Source organism: Cryptomeria japonica, chromosome 10, assembly GCF_030272615.1.
Source record: "Cryptomeria japonica chromosome 10, Sugi_1.0, whole genome shotgun sequence".
Classification (NCBI taxonomy): Eukaryota; Viridiplantae; Streptophyta; class Pinopsida; order Cupressales; family Cupressaceae; genus Cryptomeria; species Cryptomeria japonica.
Genome location: NC_081414.1, coordinates 793400035 through 793427328, shown reverse-complemented (window position 1 = coordinate 793427328; position 27294 = coordinate 793400035). Strand labels below are relative to the sequence as shown.

Genomic DNA, 27294 nt, shown 5'->3' with positions numbered 1-27294 from the left:
ATGTTTATCTTTTGTCTACATAAGGTGTGATATAATGGTTAACGGGTTTTTGGCCCAGCCTCCCTCAACCGCATGCCTAGATCTTTAAACATTGGGAGCCTCTTATTACTGGTAAAGTTAATATTTTCCCATGGCTAAGGGGATCTTTATTGCAAAGTTTGATAATGCTCGAGATAGAAAGAAAATATTATGTGATCATTATTTTAGCTAGGAGGACGAATTTGTGTTGATGATTAAGGCTTGGCACTCTGATTTCAACCCTTCTTTTGAAATATTTAATAAACTTCTGATATTTTGCACTCTACCTTTGCCAACATTTTGACTGAAATGGATGTTTCAAAAGGCCTGCCTTTTGAGATTTTACTCAAATATTCTAAGGGTTCTTGGGTTAAAGTAATATCATGCAATGATCAGTAGATGGTTTATAAAGCATTTTTGGAGGAAAGGACACACTGGTAAAAGAGTTTAGGGTTTATGAAGCGGTACTGAATAGAGCTATAACCAACACTCTTTTTGGCATTGGAGATGCATTTTTTAGTTCACCATTATTCTTTTATCTCATCAGAAGATTGTAGTCAGTGAAACTCTTTTGTGTTGAGAAGTGCACTCTAGGAAGTGTGCCTTCCTGCATGTGCAAGCCCCCGTACTATGTAATATCTTTCATATGGCCAGTGAATTGATATTGTGGGTCACAAATCCCACCGTGGTTTTTCCTCTTTGAGTTTTTCCATGTATAAAATTCAGTTTTCTATGGTGTTCATTCATGTGGCTAGTTTATCTACTTCATGTTATATGTTTCTTCATTTACCATTTTATATGTGTATGTTCTAATAAGGTAAAATCTTATATTACCGGCAGGACAATGATTCACCCCTCCTTCTCAGTGTTCTTGCATTCTATGTATTCCAACAATAGCCATGTGCATCTCTCATGATTCTTGTTGGTACCTTGTGTGCTTGCATCCTTCTTGTGGATCTGATAGATATCTCCTTGCATGGGGGGTGGACCTAATAGTACCACATGGTTGGGTGGAGTGCTATTTGCACCCATTGGGTTTTTCTGGATCTGCATCATGTTCATGGTGGCTTGTGAAAACATTGAAGACTTTCATGTCGATGCAGATTTATGTATTTACTCCTTTATTGTACTCTTGGAGATCATATCCTTGTGGACACATTGAAATATAAATTGATGATCATATGTATATTCTCATGTCAATTTAGTATGTATCATGATCATTGTAAATGAAGGTTTTTTTTTAATATTTAATGATGAACCTTATGATTTTGTATTTTTCGTAAATGTTATTCCTTGAGTAATTTCGTTGTGGGGCCTTGAGGACTATTGTTAGTTGTTAATTGTGCATATGTTCTTTCCATGTTCTATCTATCTCAATGCATATATGTGTAATTTGTCTTTTCAAAAAAATATTGTTCGCATTTTTATTGGATTATTTGATTAAGTCCTCTCGGCCTAATAGCAGGGGCATTACAAATCTAATATTAGCAACATCTAACCGAGACATTAAAGTCAATTGAATCTTCAACATTACAATATAAAGAACATCTAGAAGATATTCCAATAATTTTAATTTCGTTAATAGGGTGAACATATTTTAAATCAATTTTTAACTCATTATTATAAGGAACATATGTGAATATTTAATGCATAATTTCTTCTTTTGACTTCGAATTAAAAATTAAATAATTTTTATTTTGTAAAATAAATCTAAGAAATTACCCCAACCTCATTTTATCTATTTCTTCTAAATTTTTTTAAAACTTTAACCTATACTAAAATTTACAAGCATAAAATAAAATATACAATTGTGTCTACATGTAACATCTCCCCACTAAGAAATTGTGCAAGACAATAGTAGCACACAAAAAATGAAATTGTTGTCTAAATGCACTGTAAAAAAGAACTAAATTTTGAAAATAATCATGACTAACTTGTGTGGTGCATTCTTTCCCCAGGTTGACCTTTGGCCTCTCGTCTAAGGAATGTGGGCATTCCGATCCTTGGTGCCCTTTTTGTGGGCAACTAGATTTTTTCAATCACCTCTTTAGGTTTTGTTGTTGAGCTCAAAACTTGTAGAGTTGGATTCATGATTTGTGTTGATGGTTTTGGTCAGTGCCTTTTTCTTGGCATATAGCCCTTTTTGGGGATTTGCTTTGCATTCCCTTAAAATTTATGTAGATTTGGCATGATTTAAGGGTGGAAATCCTCCTTACAATATGAAAAGATAGAAATGTTATTTTTTTTCTCACAACACCATTAATATTCATGTGTCACTTTTTACTAAAGCATGTATATGCGATAATGTGATGCTTTAGATTCAAGTGGAAGCCAACAAGGTTGCACCGTGGGCCACATTTGGGAGCTTCGGGAGCATTGGGTAAATGCTCCTTATATAGTTGCTATAGTTGTTTCAAATAATTTTGCCTCCCATGATCGATCTATGCCCTCGCCACCATCAACGTATATGTACCTCTTTGACTCACCGCTCTCAAACCCTACAGTCTCAAGCTCCATCTAAATAGTCTAGTGGTGGCAATTATTTTAATAGGCAATTCTCCACCTCTTCGTTGTGTGGGATTTTCACCCCTAGATGGGGTGCGAGGTTGTGGGTCCAATCACTAATGGTGACAGTGGATGTCCAAATTTTGGTGGTGATAGTGGATGGCCTAGCTCATCCAAATGGCTCCCATGATTGGCTCTGGCTATCTTTCCCTCTTGCTAGGATGAGGACAAGGACAAGGAGGATAATACAATAGTCACTTAACAACTTTTCCTTCTTTCTTTCTACTCTCTCGGATCTGCCCATGTTTTTGTTCCTAGGGGGTTCTTATATGTTTTTTATTCTCTAGGCTTTGCTCGTTTGACTACTATGGTGAGATCTTGTATCCCTCTACTATTTTTTTGTGAATAATGCACTTTTGTCTAATATTAATGGAATTGACCACTATTCATAAAAAAATAGTTTCAAAACATGATTGCAAGCTCTCTCTTTTAATTTCTCCTTCAAAAAAATTAATACTTAACCTATAACAAAATTTGCAAATATAAAATAAAATAGGCAATTGCCCACTACAAAACTGCACAGCACAATAGCAGGAAAACAAAATTGAAACTTTTTTCTAAATGCACTGTAAAGAAATTTTAAGTTAAAAAATAATCACTACCAATAAAATATAAGAACAACACCAAATATTTTGAATACAGAAAATAGTTGTTATTAATATGCAAATATAATAACAACTATGATAAATCTTCTGATATTGTGACCTGGATGAAATAAATTGCAAATACGTATCTCATATGCTTGCCTTCTTTGACAAATCTTATATTAAGAGCATGACCAATCGGTTGAGTGATTTTATAATAGAGCTGTTATATCATATTAAAAAATTGAAAGTAAAATTACTATAGAAAATCAAACCACTTTTCTCTCATGAACAACACCAAACTAGATAAATAGTAATAGAGCTATTATTATTTCGCCCTTATTTAGAGCTTATACAATATTGATTATCCAAATGCTTATTGTTCGCTTATAGAAATCTGGGCAAGATTGAAGGTGGGCATCAGAAGTTATAGGAAGCGAGCATGCGATAGGGAACATGAATATCGAGCTCCTCCACAACGTCAGGAAAGGCAGCCAACCTGAAGCTACGGTAGATCTCCCTGTTCCATCCCCTGACCGCCAGTTTCTCTGCCTCCTTAACCGCCGCCTGCAAAGTCCCCACCGAGTCGTCGAAAGCGGCGTCCACAATCCCTTTCTGAAAGGCCATCTGGGCGTTGAGCTTGGTGCCGCCTAGCACCACATCGCGCAGGGCTGCAGGGTGCAGCTTGCTACGAATCAAGGTTAGCATACTCTTGGGGATGTTGAAGCCATGATCGAGCTCGCACATGTAGAGGTGGGAGGACCCCTGCGTACTCATGAAGCGGTAATCGTGAGCCAGAGCAAGCGTGAAGGCGCTCGCCTCCGCGTGCCCGCAGATGGCTGCCACGGTGGGGATGCTGAGCTTCATGAAGGCTGCGAACATATTCTCTAATTTCTCCATGCCTATGTCAAAACGGTCGTGGGGGCTCTCGCCAACCCATTTCATGTCGAGGCCGCAGGAGAAGTATTTGCCTGCGTTGGTGGTTACCAGGGCTGCTGCGTCTGCCGATTCTTCCACCTCTTTGAGAGCGTCAGAGATGGCATCGAATGTTGTGGGATTAAACCTGTGCTCGCCGTCACCAACGAAGGTCAAGATGTACACATTTCCTCGCTTCTCTAGGCTGCACATCCTCGCTACCTTTCCTTTCCTTGCTCTTTCAAAACAAATCGAGGCAGTTTAGTGATGAATCAGATGAGTGATAGACAATTAAATAGGGGAGAGTGCTCCTGTATACTTGCTAACTCCGAGTCGTCAACTAGGCTTCAGTCAAATCTATCAAATTTTGCACTCTTTACCCTTGATGAAATTATGGACCTCTTCATCAGCCGACTTTCTATCTTTAAAAAACTTCTTCCCCTCCATGTTCAACCTAGTAACATCAGCAATAAGATCCTCTTTATCTTTGAAGAAATGGCTAGCAGAATTATAAAATGGTTAGACACGAAATTGCCTATTACACATATTGAATAGCATTATGTTACTTTTATGTTGTTCAAATTTTTGAACAGTATCGACTTATTCTTTACGAGTAACACTACTAAAATTAAATTTGAACATAAAACCAACGACGTTTAAGAAGATCGTGAGTAAGGAATCATGACTAACTAGATTTTTTCAAACAATCTATCATTTTTTGTCTGGGCTTATGACGTATCGTTGGTCTCGAAAACAAATCAAGTTCATCTTGTACACCTTTCACCTTTCATCTTCTTGATAACAATTTCCACGTGGCTGATATGGCATTGTCCGAGATCTTTGCAGATGAATAGTTGAATTTGACCATACTGGCTTTCTTCCTTGGTTTTGCAAACAAATCAAGGCAGTCACAGGATGAACGCAGATGAGCGATGCATGAATAGTTGGTATTGCAAAACATGTAGTTGGGTAAACCATTGAATCATATATGCTGCTTCATCTCTGCAATTTCAGTTTTACAAGGTATCTTATTCCTTTGCATCAGTCTGATGGCTAATGCACTTTTGCTGACGACATTACCAAACTTTGTCAAGGTTGCATTTCTATGTCAATGGTTGATTCCATATGACTGTATTTCTAGAAACTAGCTCTTCCATTCAAAGTTTGGATTCAGACGCATGAGATAAACCTACCTAGACCAGAGTAGCTGGATACACCAATGTCCCTCCTTAGGAGCATGCATCGGCGTATCCAATACGCGTATATTAAAAAATATTTATTTATATTTACTTATTTTATTATGAATTTTAATTTTTAATTAATATTAAAAAATTAAATGTGGAAATGAGTTTTTATTTTTTAAGTTTAGATCAATATTGTTTATTTAGTTCTTTATATTTAATTTTTTCTGAAAATATATTTAGATATTTTCCTTTTTAATTTCTATTTAAAGTTTTATTTTGTTTTATTTTAATTTGGATTTAAATGACATTATTGTTAATTTAATTAAAGCTCACGCTTTGTAGTTTTTGGGTATATTGTAGTGTTAAATCAACTTATAATTATTTATCTGGCAATTATGTGTCTAAATTGTTTTTAAAGTAATTACAATCTCCTCTAATAACTTATAAAATTTTGGTAAATATATGTGTATGTGTTTTTAATGAATGTCATATCCAGCTGTATCACTATTAGTGGTCTTCAAAAATGGTCCTATTCGTATCTGTATCTATAACCTTGTCCGTGCAACTTTGACCTAGTTTGTCTTTATGTTGATCTTGAATCTTCATTTAGGAAATGTTAATGGAGTGCCTGTTTTGGGCTTTGTTATACTTCTGTACATATACTCTCTTAGGAAGTTATTTTGGCCCGTGATGGAAGAACTATAGATAATAGAGTTTGTGAAATGCGAGTTAACAGGGGCAGTGCTATCTTGTTCCTATTTCTACAATGTCATACGAGTCGTAAGTTGTGTTTTCCGTAGTGATAGTAGTGGAGTATTCTTGTTTCGTTGAACTCAAGGCACATAAATGTGTCTTTATCTTTACTTATTTATCTTTGCAATGAAAAATACACAAATGGATACTGTAGTATGGTTACCAAATGGTTATCTAGGTCCCTATATTTTCCTATAACTTGGTGTTAATACATTTATTGTAATGTGGTTTGGTTTTAGAAGGCTTGAGGTGTAGCTACCCACGATAAGAAATGAGAGAAGTTACAACCCAGGTAGTGGTCTTTCTATTACATTCCATAATCTTAATAGTGCAACTATAGCACATCTATTCATTTACATAATTTGCATCTCATATTGCAGAATTTAACATAATAGCCTTCCGCAAGTTTCATGCAGTTTATAAAGAAAATATAATATATAGATTCCATTTTGCTTCCATGTAGATTCCATTTTTTCATGCACTTTATAAACTAAATACAACATACAGATGGCATCGAAAGTTGTAGGATTAAGCTTGTGCTCATCCTCATCATTATCACCCACAAAGGTCAAGATGTACACCTTTCCCTGCTTCTCTAGGCTTCACATCATCGCTAACTCTAAATTATATTTCTTCCCTTCTCTTGCAAACAAATGAAGGCTGACGGAGGATAAATGTAGAAAGATGACTAGTAATAGGAGAACTCTTGTCAAGCTGGTCAATCTCACATGCCCACTAAAACAATTTCTATCATATACAGAAACATGTGTTCACAATATTTTGATTAACAAATGTAGGATAGGCTTGCATCGATACATAATCACAAAGAAACACACAGGATGAAGGATTCACAACTAGCTAAAAAGAACCCTACACCAAACACGTCAAAAACCTAGCAAGGTGAACATAGAACCAACACTTAAACTAAATACATTAAAAAAAACCAAGTTAAACGTTATATGTGGTATGTATATGTGTTGACCATGTTACACGTGGTTGATATAGTAGCAATTTCGATTACCTCTTACCTAAAAGGATATCCTCTTACAGTTTCATTTCATTTGACCTAACCAATTTTTTTTTTTTTAAAATAATTCCATACACTCTGCTTGTGATGGATTTTATATTTTTATTGAAAATGATTAAAGAATAATATAAGTTTTTGTCTCTAACAGTTCTGCAACTAAGAGATCTTTGTGTATTTGAATTTGACCTAAATTTTCCTTCAAAATAATCTGGCCACTATAATTTATAATGATCATTTAATGAGTAGTTGTGAAAATATTTAATTCTTGCTTCTGAATTAATCTGTACTCCCCCATTTTTGAGTATTGATATTCAGTTATTTTTCCTCCTTGAGATTATCATTTTTTTGTTTGTTTTTTGATCAATAAATTGCAGCCTCATCAACAACAAAAATGTTTATTAATTTGAACAAAAAAATACAACTTCTTGAAATAGGGGTACAATGGAGGTCACATTTCAAAATGTGTGAGGTGCAAATTTATTTCACAAATATTTGGAGCTAAGCAGAGCATAATGACCCATAGTTTCGATTGTCTAACTAGAAATAAATAAATGATTAAATAACTCTTGTACAACCTTTAGTTTTAATCCGAACAATATATTTTATTAATTCATTTCATCTCTTTATTTATTACTTTTATTAAAATAAAATAAATATTCTAAAAAAATTAAAGGAATAAGATATAATACAAATTATATGATTAGATCTCTTTCTATTTCAAAATAAATAGATAAAGTGAATTCTTGTTGTCATTATTGTTAGTTTGTCTTTATGTTCATCTTGAATCTTGATTTAGGAAATGTTAATGGAGTGCCTATTTTGGGCTTTGTGATACTTTTGTACATATACTCTCTTAGGAACTTATTTTGGCTTGCAATCGAAGAACTATAGAGTTTGTGAAATGTGAGTTGAAAGGGGCAACACTACCTTGCTGCTATTTCTACAATGTCTCTAAAATTGGCCTTCTTACAACGCCATACGAGCCATAAGTTCTGTGTGCCTTAGTGATATGAGCAGAGTATGCTTGTTTCGTTGAACGCAAGGCACACAAATGTGTCTTTACCTTTACTTATATATCTTTGAAATGAAAACTACCAAAATGGATACTGTAGTATGGTTCCCAAATGGTTATCTAGGTCCTTATATTTTCCTATAACCTGGTCCTAATACATTTATTCTAATGTGGTTTTGTTTTGGAATGTATGAGCTGTAGCTACCCACCATAAGAAATGAGAGAATTTACAACCCAAGTAGTGGTATTTCTAGTACATTCCATAATCTTAATAGTGAAATTATAGTGCATCTATTTATTTACATAATTTGTATCTCATATTGCAGAATTTAACATAATAGCCTTCCATTATTTCATGCACTTTATAAAGAAAATATAACATATAGATCCATTTTGCTTCCATGTAGATTCCATTTTTTCATGCACTTTATAAAGCAAATACAACATATATATGGCGTAGAAAGTTGTAGGATTAAGCCTGTGCTCATCCTCGTCATTATCACCCACGAAGGTCAAGATCTACACCTTTCCTTGCTTTTCTAGGCTTCACGTCATCGCTAACTCTAAATTATCTTTCTTCCTTGCCCTTGCAAATAGATCTAGGTAGTCGGAGGATAAATGTAGAATGATGACTACTAACAGGAGAGCTCCTATTGAGCTGGTCAATTTCACATACCCACAAAAGAAGAAACTAAAACAATTTGTATCATATACAGAAACATGTGTTCACCATATTTTGATTAATAAAAGTAGGATAGGCATGTATCGATACATAATCACAAAGAGACACCATGGCTGAAGTATGAAGGATGTGCAATCAGCTAAAAAGAACCCTTTACAAAACACATCAAAAACCGAGCAGGGTGAACATAGAACCAACACCTAAACTAAAAAACTTGCATATAGAAATAAACTGAGTTAAACGTTACATGTGGTATGTATATGTATTGGCCATGCTACACAGAGTTGATATAGTAGCAATTTTGATTACCTCTTACCTAAAAGGACATCCTCTTACAATTTCATTTCATTTGACCTAAACAAAATTTAATTTTATAATATAATTCCATACACTACGCTTGTGATGGATTTTATATTTTTATTGAAAATGATTAAATAATAATATAAGTTTTTGTCTCTACCAGTTCTACAACTCATAGATCTTTGTGTATTCGAATTTGACCTAAATTTTCCTTCAAAATAATCTGGCCACTATAATTTATAATGAGCATATAGTGAGTACTTGTGAAAAATATTTAATTATTGCTTGTGAATTAATTTGTACTCCCCATTTTTGAGTAATGATATTCGATTATTTTTCCTCCTTGATATTATGATTTTGTTTTTGTTTTTTTATCAATAAATTGCAGCCATGATTACAACAAAAATCTATATTAATTTGAACAAAAAATACAACTTCCCAAACTAGGGGTGCAATAAGGTGGTTCCTAACTAGGAAGCATTATAAAAATGCCATATTTCTCAAAACAAAAAGGCTACTCTACCCAATTATAGTAACATTATCTATGATAATATAAAGGCAAGCATAATTGCATGCACAAAAGTAGAGGCACAAAGCTTGCAGAACAACTATCTTGTGAAAAGTAATTAATTCTTTTGCCATAGAACTTTTCTTAGATGAACCAAAATTCATTTGATGCTGAAGAAGTTTCTTCCTCGTCTTTATTTATATCCATCCATAATCTTTTGCATCACCACTCTCAATTTATGCACCAACTTGGTTACCTATCCCTACAAAATAATGCAGCGGTTATGGAAAGCAAGCCAAGGTGGAATCTATAAATGAGGGCGTCTTTTGTAAAATCTAAGATTCCATAATGGGCCTCTTATCATGGCAGATAATAGATGGAGAAAGGGGTTGATTAAGCTTGATTCAAGTCTTCAGAGGTAGAACGAATGGCATAATGCTAGAGCTCGGTCCCAACCCACCAAGAAGATTTACCAGGAGTTATTGAATTCCCTATTAAAAAATGCTTTTCACTTTGGGATATGAGATGGTCCATTGAGAAACATCGTCTTCATCTAAAGGTAATTTTCTCACAGTCAAACAGTTGTAAAAACCCTCTACAACCCATCTTCAATACTATTTCATTAGGAAGCCCTTTGGATAACTCCATTTCAACACAAATCTGAGCATTGGTAGTGTAATAGAAATCAATAGTTTCCTTGGAGGTGCAATGATATTTCCCTAGGCTATTCTTGATGGCTTGAAGATAGTCAAATTCCCAAAATTCAAGTAAAATATATGGTAATCGCACCCAAAGATAAGTTGTGGTAAATATTTTTGTGCATGGATGAAAGACTGGGAACCATGGTTTCATACACAGAAATACGTCTTGGAATATCTAATAACCTTTTTCTAATATCAACTTTCAATCCTTCTCAGAGTCAAATTCCAAAATAAAGAATTCTTAGGAACATGGATAAATCAAAATTTCACTGTCCATGTATTCTTTCCACTGTTCAGCAATACATGAATACATATCACTTAATTTTGGACATACCTTTGTGAATCTACAAATTAGGGCATAATGCTACAAAAATTCTTGTCGTTCCTTAGAGGGGCTCTAATCCTTGCAGATATGAATTAAAATAATAATATCATTGCAGGTCTTGTATTATGTTAAAAATCATGATGAGAACTTGGACTTTTCCCTCATCCTCTTATAATGTTGTTTGGTTTGATGTCTAAAATAATAATTCTATAAACATGTAGATATAATTAAAGACAATAAATAAATAATCTATAATTAATATTAGTTATAATAATATAAAAATATCTAATCTATTAACGTATATAAGATAAATTCAATATTCAATTAAGAAAAATAAAAGTAAATATAACTTATGAACATAAACTTCTTCATGCAATGAATATGTTTGTGATGGCTCCTTCGACCCATGGGCCGATTTCAAAAACTGTCGATGGTGCTTCAAAAGCAAAACCCTCAGTATCCGTCATTCATTTTGTAAACCTTGGTGACAATTCCATTGGTGTGGGAAGCTTTCATGCCTCCTCCCCTCTAGGAGAAGTGGATATCTCTGCTGCGAATAATGTTTCATCCTGCCCTTGTGCCTCTGTTGCTGGTGGTTTGTAGCGACTGCAAATTTCTTGAAAGTTGTTGAATGTCACTGCTAGTATGGTTGTGTCTGATGAGTAGACACGGAATGGCGAGTCTCCGAGAATATGGAAAGGGATACGTTTGTATGGTGGTGGTTTTATTCGTATTGCAAATGCCATTTCTATTAATCTGAAGCAGATACGAAAGAGGAAGTAGATCACAATGTTTATCTTTTGTCTACATAAGGTGTGATATAATGGTTAACGGGTTTTTGGCCCAGCCTCCCTCAACCGCATGCCTAGATCTTTAAACATTGGGAGCCTCTTATTACTGGTAAAGTTAATATTTTCCCATGGCTAAGGGGATCTTTATTGCAAAGTTTTATAATGCTCGAGATAGAAAGAAAATATTATGTGATCATTATTTTAGCTAGGAGGACGAATTTGTGTTGATGATTAAGGCTTGGCACTCTGATTTCAACCCTTCTTTTGAAATATTTAATAAACTTCTGATATTTTGCACTCTACCTTTGCCAACATTTTGACTGAAATGGATGTTTCAAAAGGCCTGCCTTTTGAGATTTTACTCAAATATTCTAAGGGTTCTTGGGTTAAAGTAATATCATGCAATGATCAGTAGATGGTTTATAAAGCATTTTTGGAGGAAAGGACACACTGGTAAAAGAGTTTAGGGTTTATGAAGCGGTACTGAATAGAGCTATAACCAACACTCTTTTTGGCATTGGAGATGCATTTTTTAGTTCACCATTATTCTTTTATCTCATCAGAAGATTGTAGTCAGTGAAACTCTTTTGTGTTGAGAAGTGCACTCTAGGAAGTGTGCCTTCCTGCATGTGCAAGCCCCCGTACTATGTAATATCTTTCATATGGCCAGTGAATTGATATTGTGGGTCACAAATCCCACCGTGGTTTTTCCTCTTTGAGTTTTTCCATGTATAAAATTCAGTTTTCTATGGTGTTCATTCATGTGGCTAGTTTATCTACTTCATGTTATATGTTTCTTCATTTACCATTTTATATGTGTATGTTCTAATAAGGTAAAATCTTATATTACCGGCAGGACAATGATTCACCCCTCCTTCTCAGTGTTCTTGCATTCTATGTATTCCAACAATAGCCATGTGCATCTCTCATGATTCTTGTTGGTACCTTGTGTGCTTGCATCCTTCTTGTGGATCTGATAGATATCTCCTTGCATGGGGGGTGGACCTAATAGTACCACATGGTTGGGTGGAGTGCTATTTGCACCCATTGGGTTTTTCTGGATCTGCATCATGTTCATGGTGGCTTGTGAAAACATTGAAGACTTTCATGTCGATGCAGATTTATGTATTTACTCCTTTATTGTACTCTTGGAGATCATATCCTTGTGGACACATTGAAATATAAATTGATGATCATATGTATATTCTCATGTCAATTTAGTATGTATCATGATCATTGTAAATGAAGGTTTTTTTTTAATATTTAATGATGAACCTTATGATTTTGTATTTTTCGTAAATGTTATTCCTTGAGTAATTTCGTTGTGGGGCCTTGAGGACTATTGTTAGTTGTTAATTGTGCATATGTTCTTTCCATGTTCTATGTATCTCAATGCATATATGTGTAATTTGTCTTTTCAAAAAAATATTGTTCGCATTTTTATTGGATTATTTGATTAAGTCCTCTCGGCCTAATAGCAGGGGCATTACAAATCTAATATTAGCAACATCTAACCGAGACATTAAAGTCAATTGAATCTTCAACATTACAATATAAAGAACATCTAGAAGATATTCCAATAATTTTAATTTCGTTAATAGGGTGAACATATTTTAAATCAATTTTTAACTCATTATTATAAGGAACATATGTGAATATTTAATGCATAATTTCTTCTTTTGACTTCGAATTAAAAATTAAATAATTTTTATTTTGTAAAATAAATCTAAGAAATTACCCCAACCTCATTTTATCTATTTCTTCTAAATTTTTTTAAAACTTTAACCTATACTAAAATTTACAAGCATAAAATAAAATATACAATTGTGTCTACGTGTAACATCTCCCCACTAAGAAATTGTGCAAGACAATAGTAGCACACAAAAAATGAAATTGTTGTCTAAATGCACTGTAAAAAAGAACTAAATTTTGAAAATAATCATGACTAACTTGTGTGGTGCATTCTTTCCCCAGGTTGACCTTTGGCCTCTCGTCTAAGGAATGTTGGCATTCCGATCCTTGGTGCCCTTTTTGTGGGCAACTAGATTTTTTCATTCACCTCTTTAGGTTTTGTTGTTGAGCTCAAAACTTGTAGAGTTGGATTCATGATTTGTGTTGATGGTTTTGGTCAGTGCCTTTTTCTTGGCATATAGCCCTTTTTGGGGATTTGCTTTGCATTCCCTTAAAATTTATGTAGATTTGGCATGATTTAAGGGTGGAAATCCTCCTTACAATATGAAAAGATAGAAATGTTATTTTTTTTCTCACAACACCATTAATATTCATGTGTCACTTTTTACTAAAGCATGTATATGCGATAATGTGATGCTTTAGATTCAAGTGGAAGCCAACAAGGTTGCACCGTGGGCCACATTTGGGAGCTTCGGGAGCATTGGGTAAATGCTCCTTATATAGTTGCTATAGTTGTTTCAAATAATTTTGCCTCCCATGATCGATCTATGCCCTCGCCACCATCAACGTATATGTACCTCTTTGACTCACCGCTCTCAAACCCTACAGTCTCAAGCTCCATCTAAATAGTCTAGTGGTGGCAATTATTTTAATAGGCAATTCTCCACCTCTTCGTTGTGTGGGATTTTCACCCCTAGATGGGGTGCGAGGTTGTGGGTCCAATCACTAATGGTGACAGTGGATGTCCAAATTTTGGTGGTGATAGTGGATGGCCTAGCTCATCCAAATGGCTCCCATGATTGGCTCTGGCTATCTTTCCCTCTTGCTAGGATGAGGACAAGGACAAGGAGGATAATACAATAGTCACTTAACAACTTTTCCTTCTTTCTTTCTACTCTCTCGGATCTGCCCATGTTTTTGTTCCTAGGGGGTTCTTATATGTTTTTTATTCTCTAGGCTTTGCTCGTTTGACTACTATGGTGAGATCTTGTATCCCTCTACTATTTTTTTGTGAATAATGCACTTTTGTCTAATATTAATGGAATTGACCACTATTCATAAAAAAATAGTTTCAAAACATGATTGCAAGCTCTCTCTTTTAATTTCTCCTTCAAAAAAATTAATACTTAACCTATAACAAAATTTGCAAATATAAAATAAAATAGGCAATTGCCCACTACAAAACTGCACAGCACAATAGCAGGAAAACAAAATTGAAACTTTTTTCTAAATGCACTGTAAAGAAATTTTAAGTTAAAAAATAATCACTACCAATAAAATATAAAAACAACACCAAATATTTTGAATACAGAAAATAGTTGTTATTAATATGCAAATATAATAACAACTATGATAAATCTTCTGATATTGTGACCTGGATGAAATAAATTGCAAATACGTATCTCATATGCTTGCCTTCTTTGACAAATCTTATATTAAGAGCATGACCAATCGGTTGAGTGATTTTATAATAGAGCTGTTATATCATATTAAAAAATTGAAAGTAAAATTACTATAGAAAATCAAACCACTTTTCTCTCATGAACAACACCAAACTAGATAAATAGTAATAGAGCTATTATTATTTCGCCCTTATTTAGAGCTTATACAATATTGATTATCCAAATGCTTATTGTTCGCTTATAGAAATCTGGGCAAGATTGAAGGTGGGCATCAGAAGTTATAGGAAGCGAGCATGCGATAGGGAACATGAATATCGAGCTCCTCCACAACGTCAGGAAAGGCAGCCAACCTGAAGCTACGGTAGATCTCCCTGTTCCATCCCCTGACCGCCAGTTTCTCTGCCTCCTTAACCGCCGCCTGCAAAGTCCCCACCGAGTCGTCGAAAGCGGCGTCCACAATCCCTTTCTGAAAGGCCATCTGGGCGTTGAGCTTGGTGCCGCCTAGCACCACATCGCGCAGGGCTGCAGGGTGCAGCTTGCTACGAATCAAGGTTAGCATACTCTTGGGGATGTTGAAGCCATGATCGAGCTCGCACATGTAGAGGTGGGAGGACCCCTGCGTACTCATGAAGCGGTAATCGTGAGCCAGAGCAAGCGTGAAGGCGCTCGCCTCCGCGTGCCCGCAGATGGCTGCCACGGTGGGGATGCTGAGCTTCATGAAGGCTGCGAACATATTCTCTAATTTCTCCATGCCTATGTCAAAACGGTCGTGGGGGCTCTCGCCAACCCATTTCATGTCGAGGCCGCAGGAGAAGTATTTGCCTGCGTTGGTGGTTACCAGGGCTGCTGCGTCTGCCGATTCTTCCACCTCTTTGAGAGCGTCAGAGATGGCATCGAATGTTGTGGGATTAAACCTGTGCTCGCCGTCACCAACGAAGGTCAAGATGTACACATTTCCTCGCTTCTCTAGGCTGCACATCCTCGCTACCTTTCCTTTCCTTGCTCTTTCAAAACAAATCGAGGCAGTTTAGTGATGAATCAGATGAGTGATAGACAATTAAATAGGGGAGAGTGCTCCTGTATACTTGCTAACTCCGAGTCGTCAACTAGGCTTCAGTCAAATCTATCAAATTTTGCACTCTTTACCCTTGATGAAATTATGGACCTCTTCATCAGCCGACTTTCTATCTTTAAAAAACTTCTTCCCCTCCATGTTCAACCTAGTAACATCAGCAATAAGATCCTCTTTATCTTTGAAGAAATGGCTAGCAGAATTATAAAATGGTTAGACACGAAATTGCCTATTACACATATTGAATAGCATTATGTTACTTTTATGTTGTTCAAATTTTTGAACAGTATCGACTTATTCTTTACGAGTAACACTACTAAAATTAAATTTGAACATAAAACCAACGACGTTTAAGAAGATCGTGAGTAAGGAATCATGACTAACTAGATTTTTTCAAACAATCTATCATTTTTTGTCTGGGCTTATGACGTATCGTTGGTCTCGAAAACAAATCAAGTTCATCTTGTACACCTTTCACCTTTCATCTTCTTGATAACAATTTCCACGTGGCTGATATGGCATTGTCCGAGATCTTTGCAGATGAATAGTTGAATTTGACCATACTGGCTTTCTTCCTTGGTTTTGCAAACAAATCAAGGCAGTCACAGGATGAACGCAGATGAGCGATGCATGAATAGTTGGTATTGCAAAACATGTAGTTGGGTAAACCATTGAATCATATATGCTGCTTCATCTCTGCAATTTCAGTTTTACAAGGTATCTTATTCCTTTGCATCAGTCTGATGGCTAATGCACTTTTGCTGACGACATTACCAAACTTTGTCAAGGTTGCATTTCTATGTCAATGGTTGATTCCATATGACTGTATTTCTAGAAACTAGCTCTTCCATTCAAAGTTTGGATTCAGACGCATGAGATAAACCTACCTAGACCAGAGTAGCTGGATACACCAATGTCCCTCCTTAGGAGCATGCATCGGCGTATCCAATACGCGTATATTAAAAAATATTTATTTATATTTACTTATTTTATTATGAATTTTAATTTTTAATTAATATTAAAAAATTAAATGTGGAAATGAGTTTTTATTTTTTAAGTTTAGATCAATATTGTTTATTTAGTTCTTTATATTTAATTTTTTCTGAAAATATATTTAGATATTTTCCTTTTTAATTTCTATTTAAAGTTTTATTTTGTTTTATTTTAATTTGGATTTAAATGACATTATTGTTAATTTAATTAAAGCTCACGCTTTGTAGTTTTTGGGTATATTGTAGTGTTAAATCAACTTATAATTATTTATCTGGCAATTATGTGTCTAAATTGTTTTTAAAGTAATTACAATCTCCTCTAATAACTTATAAAATTTTGGTAAATATATGTGTATGTGTTTTTAATGAATGTCATATCCAGCTGTATCACTATTAGTGGTCTTCAAAAATGGTCCTATTCGTATCTGTATCTATAACCTTGTCCGTGCAACTTTGACCTAGTTTGTCTTTATGTTGATCTTGAATCTTCATTTAGGAAATGTTAATGGAGTGCCTGTTTTGGGCTTTGTTATACTTCTGTACATATACTCTCTTAGGAAGTTATTTTGGCCCGTGATGGAAGAACTATAGATAATAGAGTTTGTGAAATGCGAGTTAACAGGGGCAGTGCTATCTTGTTCCTATTTCTACAATGTCATACGAGTCGTAAGTTGTGTTTTCCGTAGTGATAGTAGTGGAGTATTCTTGTTTCGTTGAACTCAAGGCACATAAATGTGTCTTTATCTTTACTTATTTATCTTTGCAATGAAAAATACACAAATGGATACTGTAGTATGGTTACCAAATGGTTATCTAGGTCCCTATATTTTCCTATAACTTGGTGTTAATACATTTATTGTAATGTGGTTTGGTTTTAGAAGGCTTGAGGTGTAGCTACCCACGATAAGAAATGAGAGAAGTTACAACCCAGGTAGTGGTCTTTCTATTACATTCCATAATCTTAATAGTGCAACTATAGCACATCTATTCATTTACATAATTTGCATCTCATATTGCAGAATTTAACATAATAGCCTTCCGCAAGTTTCATGCAGTTTATAAAGAAAATATAATATATAGATTCCATTTTGCTTCCATGTAGATTCCATTTTTTCATGCACTTTATAAACTAAATACAACATACAGATGGCATCGAAAGTTGTAGGATTAAGCTTGTGCTCATCCTCATCATTATCACCCACAAAGGTCAAGATGTACACCTTTCCCTGCTTCTCTAGGCTTCACATCATCGCTAACTCTAAATTATATTTCTTCCCTTCTCTTGCAAACAAATGAAGGCTGACGGAGGATAAATGTAGAAAGATGACTAGTAATAGGAGAACTCTTGTCAAGCTGGTCAATCTCACATGCCCACTAAAACAATTTCTATCATATACAGAAACATGTGTTCACAATATTTTGATTAACAAATGTAGGATAGGCTTGCATCGATACATAATCACAAAGAAACACACAGGATGAAGGATTCACAACTAGCTAAAAAGAACCCTACACCAAACACGTCAAAAACCTAGCAAGGTGAACATAGAACCAACACTTAAACTAAATACATTAAAAAAAACCAAGTTAAACGTTATATGTGGTATGTATATGTGTTGACCATGTTACACGTGGTTGATATAGTAGCAATTTCGATTACCTCTTACCTAAAAGGATATCCTCTTACAGTTTCATTTCATTTGACCTAACCAATTTTTTTTTTTTTAAAATAATTCCATACACTCTGCTTGTGATGGATTTTATATTTTTATTGAAAATGATTAAAGAATAATATAAGTTTTTGTCTCTAACAGTTCTACAACTAAGAGATCTTTGTGTATTTGAATTTGACCTAAATTTTCCTTCAAAATAATCTGGCCACTATAATTTATAATGATCATTTAATGAGTAGTTGTGAAAATATTTAATTCTTGCTTCTGAATTAATCTGTACTCCCCCATTTTTGAGTATTGATATTCAGTTATTTTTCCTCCTTGAGATTATCATTTTTTTGTTTGTTTTTTGATCAATAAATTGCAGCCTCATCAACAACAAAAATGTTTATTAATTTGAACAAAAAAATACAACTTCTTGAAATAGGGGTACAATGGAGGTCACATTTCAAAATGTGTGAGGTGCAAATTTATTTCACAAATATTTGGAGCTAAGCAGAGCATAATGACCCATAGTTTCGATTGTCTAACTAGAAATAAATAAATGATTAAATAACTCTTGTACAACCTTTAGTTTTAATCCGAACAATATATTTTATTAATTCATTTCATCTCTTTATTTATTACTTTTATTAAAATAAAATAAATATTCTAAAAAAATTAAAGGAATAAGATATAATACAAATTATATGATTAGATCTCTTTCTATTTCAAAATAAATAGATAAAGTGAATTCTTGTTGTCATTATTGTTAGTTTGTCTTTATGTTCATCTTGAATCTTGATTTAGGAAATGTTAATGGAGTGCCTATTTTGGGCTTTGTGATACTTTTGTACATATACTCTCTTAGGAACTTATTTTGGCTTGCAATCGAAGAACTATAGAGTTTGTGAAATGTGAGTTGAAAGGGGCAACACTACCTTGCTGCTATTTCTACAATGTCTCTAAAATTGGCCTTCTTACAACGCCATACGAGCCATAAGTTCTGTGTGCCTTAGTGATATGAGCAGAGTATGCTTGTTTCGTTGAACGCAAGGCACACAAATGTGTCTTTACCTTTACGTATATATCTTTGAAATGAAAACTACCAAAATGGATACTGTAGTATGGTTCCCAAATGGTTATCTAGGTCCTTATATTTTCCTATAACCTGGTCCTAATACATTTATTCTAATGTGGTTTTGTTTTGGAATGTATGAGCTGTAGCTACCCACCATAAGAAATGAGAGAATTTACAACCCAAGTAGTGGTATTTCTAGTACATTCCATAATCTTAATAGTGAAATTATAGTGCATCTATTTATTTACATAATTTGTATCTCATATTGCAGAATTTAACATAATAGCCTTCCATTATTTCATGCACTTTATAAAGAAAATATAACATATAGATCCATTTTGCTTCCATGTAGATTCCATTTTTTCATGCACTTTATAAAGCAAATACAACATATATATGGCGTAGAAAGTTGTAGGATTAAGCCTGTGCTCATCCTCGTCATTATCACCCACGAAGGTCAAGATCTACACCTTTCCTTGCTTTTCTAGGCTTCACGTCATCGCTAACTCTAAATTATCTTTCTTCCTTGCCCTTGCAAATAGATCTAGGTAGTCGGAGGATAAATGTAGAATGATGACTACTAACAGGAGAGCTCCTATTGAGCTGGTCAATTTCACATACCCACAAAAGAAGAAACTAAAACAATTTGTATCATATACAGAAACATGTGTTCACCATATTTTGATTAATAAAAGTAGGATAGGCATGTATCGATACATAATCACAAAGAGACACCATGGCTGAAGTATGAAGGATGTGCAATCAGCTAAAAAGAACCCTTTACAAAACACATCAAAAACTGAGCAGGGTGAATATAGAACCAACACCTAAACTAAAAAACTTGCATATAGAAATAAACTGAGTTAAACGTTACATGTGGTATGTATATGTATTGGCCATGCTACACGGAGTTGATATAGTAGCAATTTTGATTACCTCTTACCTAAAAGGACATCCTCTTACAATTTCATTTCATTTGACCTAAACAAAATTTAATTTTATAATATAATTCCATACACTACGCTTGTGATGGATTTTATATTTTTATTGAAAATGATTAAATAATAATATAAGTTTTTGTCTCTACCAGTTCTACAACTCATAGATCTTTGTGTATTCGAATTTGACCTAAATTTTCCTTCAAAATAATCTGGCCACTATAATTTATAATGAGCATATAGTGAGTACTTGTGAATTAATTTGTACTCCCCATTTTTGAGTAATGATATTCGATTATTTTTCCTCCTTGATATTATGATTTTGTTTTTGTTTTTTTATCAATAAATTGCAGCCATGATTACAACAAAAATCTATATTAATTTGAACAAAAAATACAACTTCCCAAACTAGGGGTGCAATAAGGTGGTTCCTAACTAGGAAGCATTATAAAAATGCCATATTTCTCAAAACAAAAAGGCTACTCTACCCAGTTATAGTAACATTATCTATGATAATATAAAGGCAAGCATAATTGCATGCACAAAAGTAGAGGCACAAAGCTTGCAGAACAACTATCTTGTGAAAAGTAATTAATTTTTTTGCCATAGAACTTTTCTTAGATGAACCAAAATTCATTTGATGCTGAAGAAGTTTCTTCCTCGTCTTTATTTATATCCATCCATAATCTTTTGCATCACCACTCTCAATTTATGCACCAACTTGGTTACCTATCCCTACAAAATAATGTAGCGGTTATGGAAAGCAAGCCAAGGTGGAATCTATAAATGAGGGCGTCTTTTGTAAAATCTAAGATTCCATAATGGGCCTCTTATCATGGCAGATAATAGATGGAGAAAGGGGTTGATTAAGCTTGATTCAAGTCTTCAGAGGTAGAACGAATGGCATAATGCTAGAGCTCGGTCCCAACCCACCAAGAAGATTTACCAGGAGTTATTGAATTCCCTATTAAAAAATGCTTTTCACTTTGGGATATGAGATGGTCCATTGAGAAACATCGTCTTCATCTAAAGGTAATTTTCTCACAGTCAAACAGTTGTAAAAACCCTCTACAACCCATCTTCAATACTATTTCATTAGGAAGCCCTTTGGATAACTCCATTTCAACACAAATCTGAGCATTGGTAGTGTAATAGAAATCAATAGTTTCCTTGGAGGTGCAATGATATTTCCCTAGGCTATTCTTGATGGCTTGAAGATAGTCAAATTCCCAAAATTCAAGTAAAATATATGGTAATCGCACCCAAAGATAAGTTGTGGTAAATATTTTTGTGCATGGATGAAAGACTGGGAACCATGGTTTCATACACAGAAATACGTCTTGGAATATCTAATAACCTTTTTCTAATATCAACTTTCAATCCTTCTCAGAGTCAAATTCCAAAATAAAGAATTCTTAGGAACATGGATAAATCAAAATTTCACTGTCCATGTATTCTTTCCACTGTTCAGCAATACATGAATACATATCACTTAATTTTGGACATACCTTTGTGAATCTACAAATTAGGGCATAATGCTACAAAAATTCTTGTCGTTCCTTAGAGGGGCTCTAATCCTTGCAGATATGAATTAAAATAATAATATCATGGCAGGTCTTGTATTATGTTAAAAATCATGATGAGAACTTGGACTTTTCCCTCATCCGCTTATAATGTTGTTTGGTTTGATGTCTAAAATAATAATTCTATAAACATGTAGATATAATTCAAGACAATAAATAAATAATCTATAATTAATATTAGTTATAATAATATAAAAATATCTAATCTATTAACGTATATAAGATAAATTCAATATTAAATTAAGAAAAATAAAAGTAAATATAACTTATGAACATAAACTTCTTCATGCAATGAATATGTTTGTGATGGCTACTTCGGCCCATGGGCCGATTTCAAAAACTGTCGATGGTGCTTCAAAAGCAAAACCCTCGGTATCCGTCATTCATTTTGTAAACCTTGGTGACAATTCCATTGGTGTGGGAAGCTTTCATGCCTCCTCCCCTCTAGGAGAAGTGGATATCTCTGCTGCGAATAATGTTTCATCCTGCCCTTGTGCCTCTGTTGCTGGTGGTTTGTAGCGACTGCAAATTTCTTGAAAGTTGTTGAATGTCACTGCTAGTATGGTTGTGTCTGATGAGTAGACACGGAATGGCGAGTCTCCGAGAATATGGAAAGGGATACGTTTGTATGGTGGTGGTTTTATTCGTATTGCAAATGCCATTTCTATTAATCTGAAGCAGATACGAAAGAGGAAGTAGATCACAATGTTTATCTTTTGTCTACATAAGGTGTGATATAATGGTTAACGGGTTTTTGGCCCAGCCTCCCTCAACCGCATGCCTAGATCTTTAAACATTGGGAGCCTCTTATTACTGGTAAAGTTAATATTTTCCCATGGCTAAGGGGATCTTTATTGCAAAGTTTGATAATGCTCGAGATAGAAAGAAAATATTATGTGATCATTATTTTAGCTAGGAGGACGAATTTGTGTTGATGATTAAGGCTTGGCACTCTGATTTCAACCCTTCTTTTGAAATATTTAATAAACTTCTGATATTTTGCACTCTACCTTTGCCAACATTTTGACTGAAATGGATGTTTCAAAAGGCCTGCCTTTTGAGATTTTACTCAAATATTCTAAGGGTTCTTGGGTTAAAGTAATATCATGCAATGATCAGTAGATGGTTTATAAAGCATTTTTGGAGGAAAGGACACACTGGTAAAAGAGTTTAGGGTTTATGAAGCGGTACTGAATAGAGCTATAACCAACACTCTTTGTGGCATTGGAGATGCATTTTTTAGTTCACCATTATTCTTTTATCTCATCAGAAGATTGTAGTCAGTGAAACTCTTTTGTGTTGAGAAGTGCACTCTAGGAAGTGTGCCTTCCTGCATGTGCAAGCCCCCGTACTATGTAATATCTTTCATATGGCCAGTGAATTGATATTGTGGGTCACAAATCCCACCGTGGTTTTTCCTCTTTGAGTTTTTCCATGTATAAAATTCAGTTTTCTATGGTGTTCATTCATGTGGCTAGTTTATCTACTTCATGTTATATGTTTCTTCATTTACCATTTTATATGTGTATGTTCTAATAAGGTAAAATCTTATATTACCGGCAGGACAATGATTCACCCCTCCTTCTCAGTGTTCTTGCATTCTATGTATTCCAACAATAGCCATGTGCATCTCTCATGATTCTTGTTGGTACCTTGTGTGCTTGCATCCTTCTTGTGGATCTGATAGATATCTCCTTGCATGGGGGGTGGACCTAATAGTACCACATGGTTGGGTGGAGTGCTATTTGCACCCATTGGGTTTTTCTGGATCTGCATCATGTTCATGGTGGCTTGTGAAAACATTGAAGACTTTCATGTCGATGCAGATTTATGTATTTACTCCTTTATTGTACTCTTGGAGATCATATCCTTGTGGACACATTGAAATATAAATTGATGATCATATGTATATTCTCATGTCAATTTAGTATGTATCATGATCATTGTAAATGAAGGTTTTTTTTTAATATTTAATGATGAACCTTATGATTTTGTATTTTTCGTAAATGTTATTCCTTGAGTAATTTCGTTGTGGGGCCTTGAGGACTATTGTTAGTTGTTAATTGTGCATATGTTCTTTCCATGTTCTATCTATCTCAATGCATATATGTGTAATTTGTCTTTTCAAAAAAATATTGTTCGCATTTTTATTGGATTATTTGATTAAGTCCTCTCGGCCTAATAGCAGGGGCATTACAAATCTAATATTAGCAACATCTAACCGAGACATTAAAGTCAATTGAATCTTCAACATTACAATATAAAGAACATCTAGAAGATATTCCAATAATTTTAATTTCGTTAATAGGGTGAACATATTTTAAATCAATTTTTAACTCATTATTATAAGGAACATATGTGAATATTTAATGCATAATTTCTTCTTTTGACTTCGAATTAAAAATTAAATAATTTTTATTTTGTAAAATAAATCGAAGAAATTACCCCAACCTCATTTTATCTATTTCTTCTAAATTTTTTTAAAACTTTAACCTATACTAAAATTTACAAGCATAAAATAAAATATACAATTGTGTCTACATGTAACATCTCCCCACTAAGAAATTGTGCAAGACAATAGTAGCACACAAAAAATGAAATTGTTGTCTAAATGCACTGTAAAAAAGAACTAAATTTTGAAAATAATCATGACTAACTTGTGTGGTGCATTCTTTCCCCAGGTTGACCTTTGGCCTCTCGTCTAAGGAATGTGGGCATTCCGATCCTTGGTGCCCTTTTTGTGGGCAACTAGATTTTTTCAATCACCTCTTTAGGTTTTGTTGTTGAGCTCAAAACTTGTAGAGTTGGATTCATGATTTGTGTTGATGGTTTTGGTCAGTGCCTTTTTCTTGGCATATAGCCCTTTTTGGGGATTTGCTTTGCATTCCCTTAAAATTTATGTAGATTTGGCATGATTTAAGGGTGGAAATCCTCCTTACAATATGAAAAGATAGAAATGTTATTTTTTTTCTCACAACACCATTAATATTCATGTGTCACTTTTTACTAAAGCATGTATATGCGATAATGTGATGCTTTAGATTCAAGTGGAAGCCAACAAGGTTGCACCGTGGGCCACATTTGGGAGCTTCGGGAGCATTGGGTAAATGCTCCTTATATAGTTGCTATAGTTGTTTCAAATAATTTTGCCTCCCATGATCGATCTATGCCCTCGCCACCATCAACGTATATGTACCTCTTTGACTCACCGCTCTCAAACCCTACAGTCTCAAGCTCCATCTAAATAGTCTAGTGGTGGCAATTATTTTAATAGGCAATTCTCCACCTCTTCGTTGTGTGGGATTTTCACCCCTAGATGGGGTGCGAGGTTGTGGGTCCAATCACTAATGGTGACAGTGGATGTCCAAATTTTGGTGGTGATAGTGGATGGCCTAGCTCATCCAAATGGCTCCCATGATTGGCTCTGGCTATCTTTCCCTCTTGCTAGGATGAGGACAAGGACAAGGAGGATAATACAATAGTCACTTAACAACTTTTCCTTCTTTCTTTCTACTCTCTCGGATCTGCCCATGTTTTTGTTCCTAGGGGGTTCTTATATGTTTTTTATTCTCTAGGCTTTGCTCGTTTGACTACTATGGTGAGATCTTGTATCCCTCTACTATTTTTTTGTGAATAATGCACTTTTGTCTAATATTAATGGAATTGACCACTATTCATAAAAAAATAGTTTCAAAACATGATTGCAAGCTCTCTCTTTTAATTTCTCCTTCAAAAAAATTAATACTTAACCTATAACAAAATTTGCAAATATAAAATAAAATAGGCAATTGCCCACTACAAAACTGCACAACACAATAGCAGGAAAACAAAATTGAAACTTTTTTCTAAATGCACTGTAAAGAAATTTTAAGTTAAAAAATAATCACTACCAATAAAATATAAGAACAACACCAAATATTTTGAATACAGAAAATAGTTGTTATTAATATGCAAATATAATAACAACTATGATAAATCTTCTGATATTGTGACCTGGATGAAATAAATTGCAAATACGTATCTCATATGCTTGCCTTCTTTGACAAATCTTATATTAAGAGCATGACCAATCGGTTGAGTGATTTTATAATAGAGCTGTTATATCATATTAAAAAATTGAAAGTAAAATTACTATAGAAAATCAAACCACTTTTCTCTCATGAACAACACCAAACTAGATAAATAGTAATAGAGCTATTATTATTTCGCCCTTATTTAGAGCTTATACAATATTGATTATCCAAATGCTTATTGTTCGCTTATAGAAATCTGGGCAAGATTGAAGGTGGGCATCAGAAGTTATAGGAAGCGAGCATGCGATAGGGAACATGAATATCGAGCTCCTCCACAACGTCAGGAAAGGCAGCCAACCTGAAGCTACGGTAGATCTCCCTGTTCCATCCCCTGACCGCCAGTTTCTCTGCCTCCTTAACCGCCGCCTGCAAAGTCCCCACCGAGTCGTCGAAAGCGGCGTCCACAATCCCTTTCTGAAAGGCCATCTGGGCGTTGAGCTTGGTGCCGCCTAGCACCACATCGCGCAGGGCTGCAGGGTGCAGCTTGCTACGAATCAAGGTTAGCATACTCTTGGGGATGTTGAAGCCATGATCGAGCTCGCACATGTAGAGGTGGGAGGACCCCTGCGTACTCATGAAGCGGTAATCGTGAGCCAGAGCAAGCGTGAAGGCGCTCGCCTCCGCGTGCCCGCAGATGGCTGCCACGGTGGGGATGCTGAGCTTCATGAAGGCTGCGAACATATTCTCTAATTTCTCCATGCCTATGTCAAAACGGTCGTGGGGGCTCTCGCCAACCCATTTCATGTCGAGGCCGCAGGAGAAGTATTTGCCTGCGTTGGTGGTTACCAGGGCTGCTGCGTCTGCCGATTCTTCCACCTCTTTGAGAGCGTCAGAGATGGCATCGAATGTTGTGGGATTAAACCTGTGCTCGCCGTCACCAACGAAGGTCAAGATGTACACATTTCCTCGCTTCTCTAGGCTGCACATCCTCGCTACCTTTCCTTTCCTTGCTCTTTCAAAACAAATCGAGGCAGTTTAGTGATGAATCAGATGAGTGATAGACAATTAAATAGGGGAGAGTGCTCCTGTATACTTGCTAACTCCGACTCGTCAACTAGGCTTCAGTCAAATCTATCAAATTTTGCACTCTTTACCCTTGATGAAATTATGGACCTCTTCATCAGCCGACTTTCTATCTTTAAAAAACTTCTTCCCCTCCATGTTCAACCTAGTAACATCAGCAATAAGATCCTCTTTATCTTTGAAGAAATGGCTAGCAGAATT

At 34.9% G+C, this 27294-nt stretch overlaps 3 protein-coding genes across 3 annotated transcripts; all 3 read right to left on the bottom strand.

Moving 5' to 3' along the window:
* Positions 1-3587: 3587 nt before the first annotated feature.
* Positions 3588-4295, bottom strand: LOC131859269 (enoyl-CoA delta isomerase 2, peroxisomal-like). Its single transcript, XM_059212860.1, has one exon. It carries the CDS (start codon positions 4293-4295, stop codon positions 3588-3590), a length of 708 nt encoding a protein of 235 aa, XP_059068843.1.
* A 10655-nt stretch (positions 4296-14950) lies between these two features.
* On the bottom strand, positions 14951-15658 carry LOC131046233 (enoyl-CoA delta isomerase 2, peroxisomal-like). The gene has a single exon (XM_057979917.2). It carries the CDS (start codon positions 15656-15658, stop codon positions 14951-14953), a length of 708 nt encoding a protein of 235 aa, XP_057835900.1.
* Positions 15659-26289: 10631 nt separating this feature from the next.
* On the bottom strand, positions 26290-26997 carry LOC131859268 (enoyl-CoA delta isomerase 2, peroxisomal-like). The gene has a single exon (XM_059212859.1). The coding sequence runs from the start codon at positions 26995-26997 to the stop codon at positions 26290-26292; it is 708 nt and encodes a 235-aa protein (XP_059068842.1).
* Between the last annotated feature and the right edge of the window lie 297 nt (positions 26998-27294).

Coding starts and splice junctions, on each gene's coding strand:
- LOC131859269 (XM_059212860.1), bottom strand. CDS start 4,295: ATGTGCAGCCTAGAGAAGCGAGGAAATGTGTACATCTTGACCTTCGTT.
- LOC131046233 (XM_057979917.2), bottom strand. CDS start 15,658: ATGTGCAGCCTAGAGAAGCGAGGAAATGTGTACATCTTGACCTTCGTT.
- LOC131859268 (XM_059212859.1), bottom strand. CDS start 26,997: ATGTGCAGCCTAGAGAAGCGAGGAAATGTGTACATCTTGACCTTCGTT.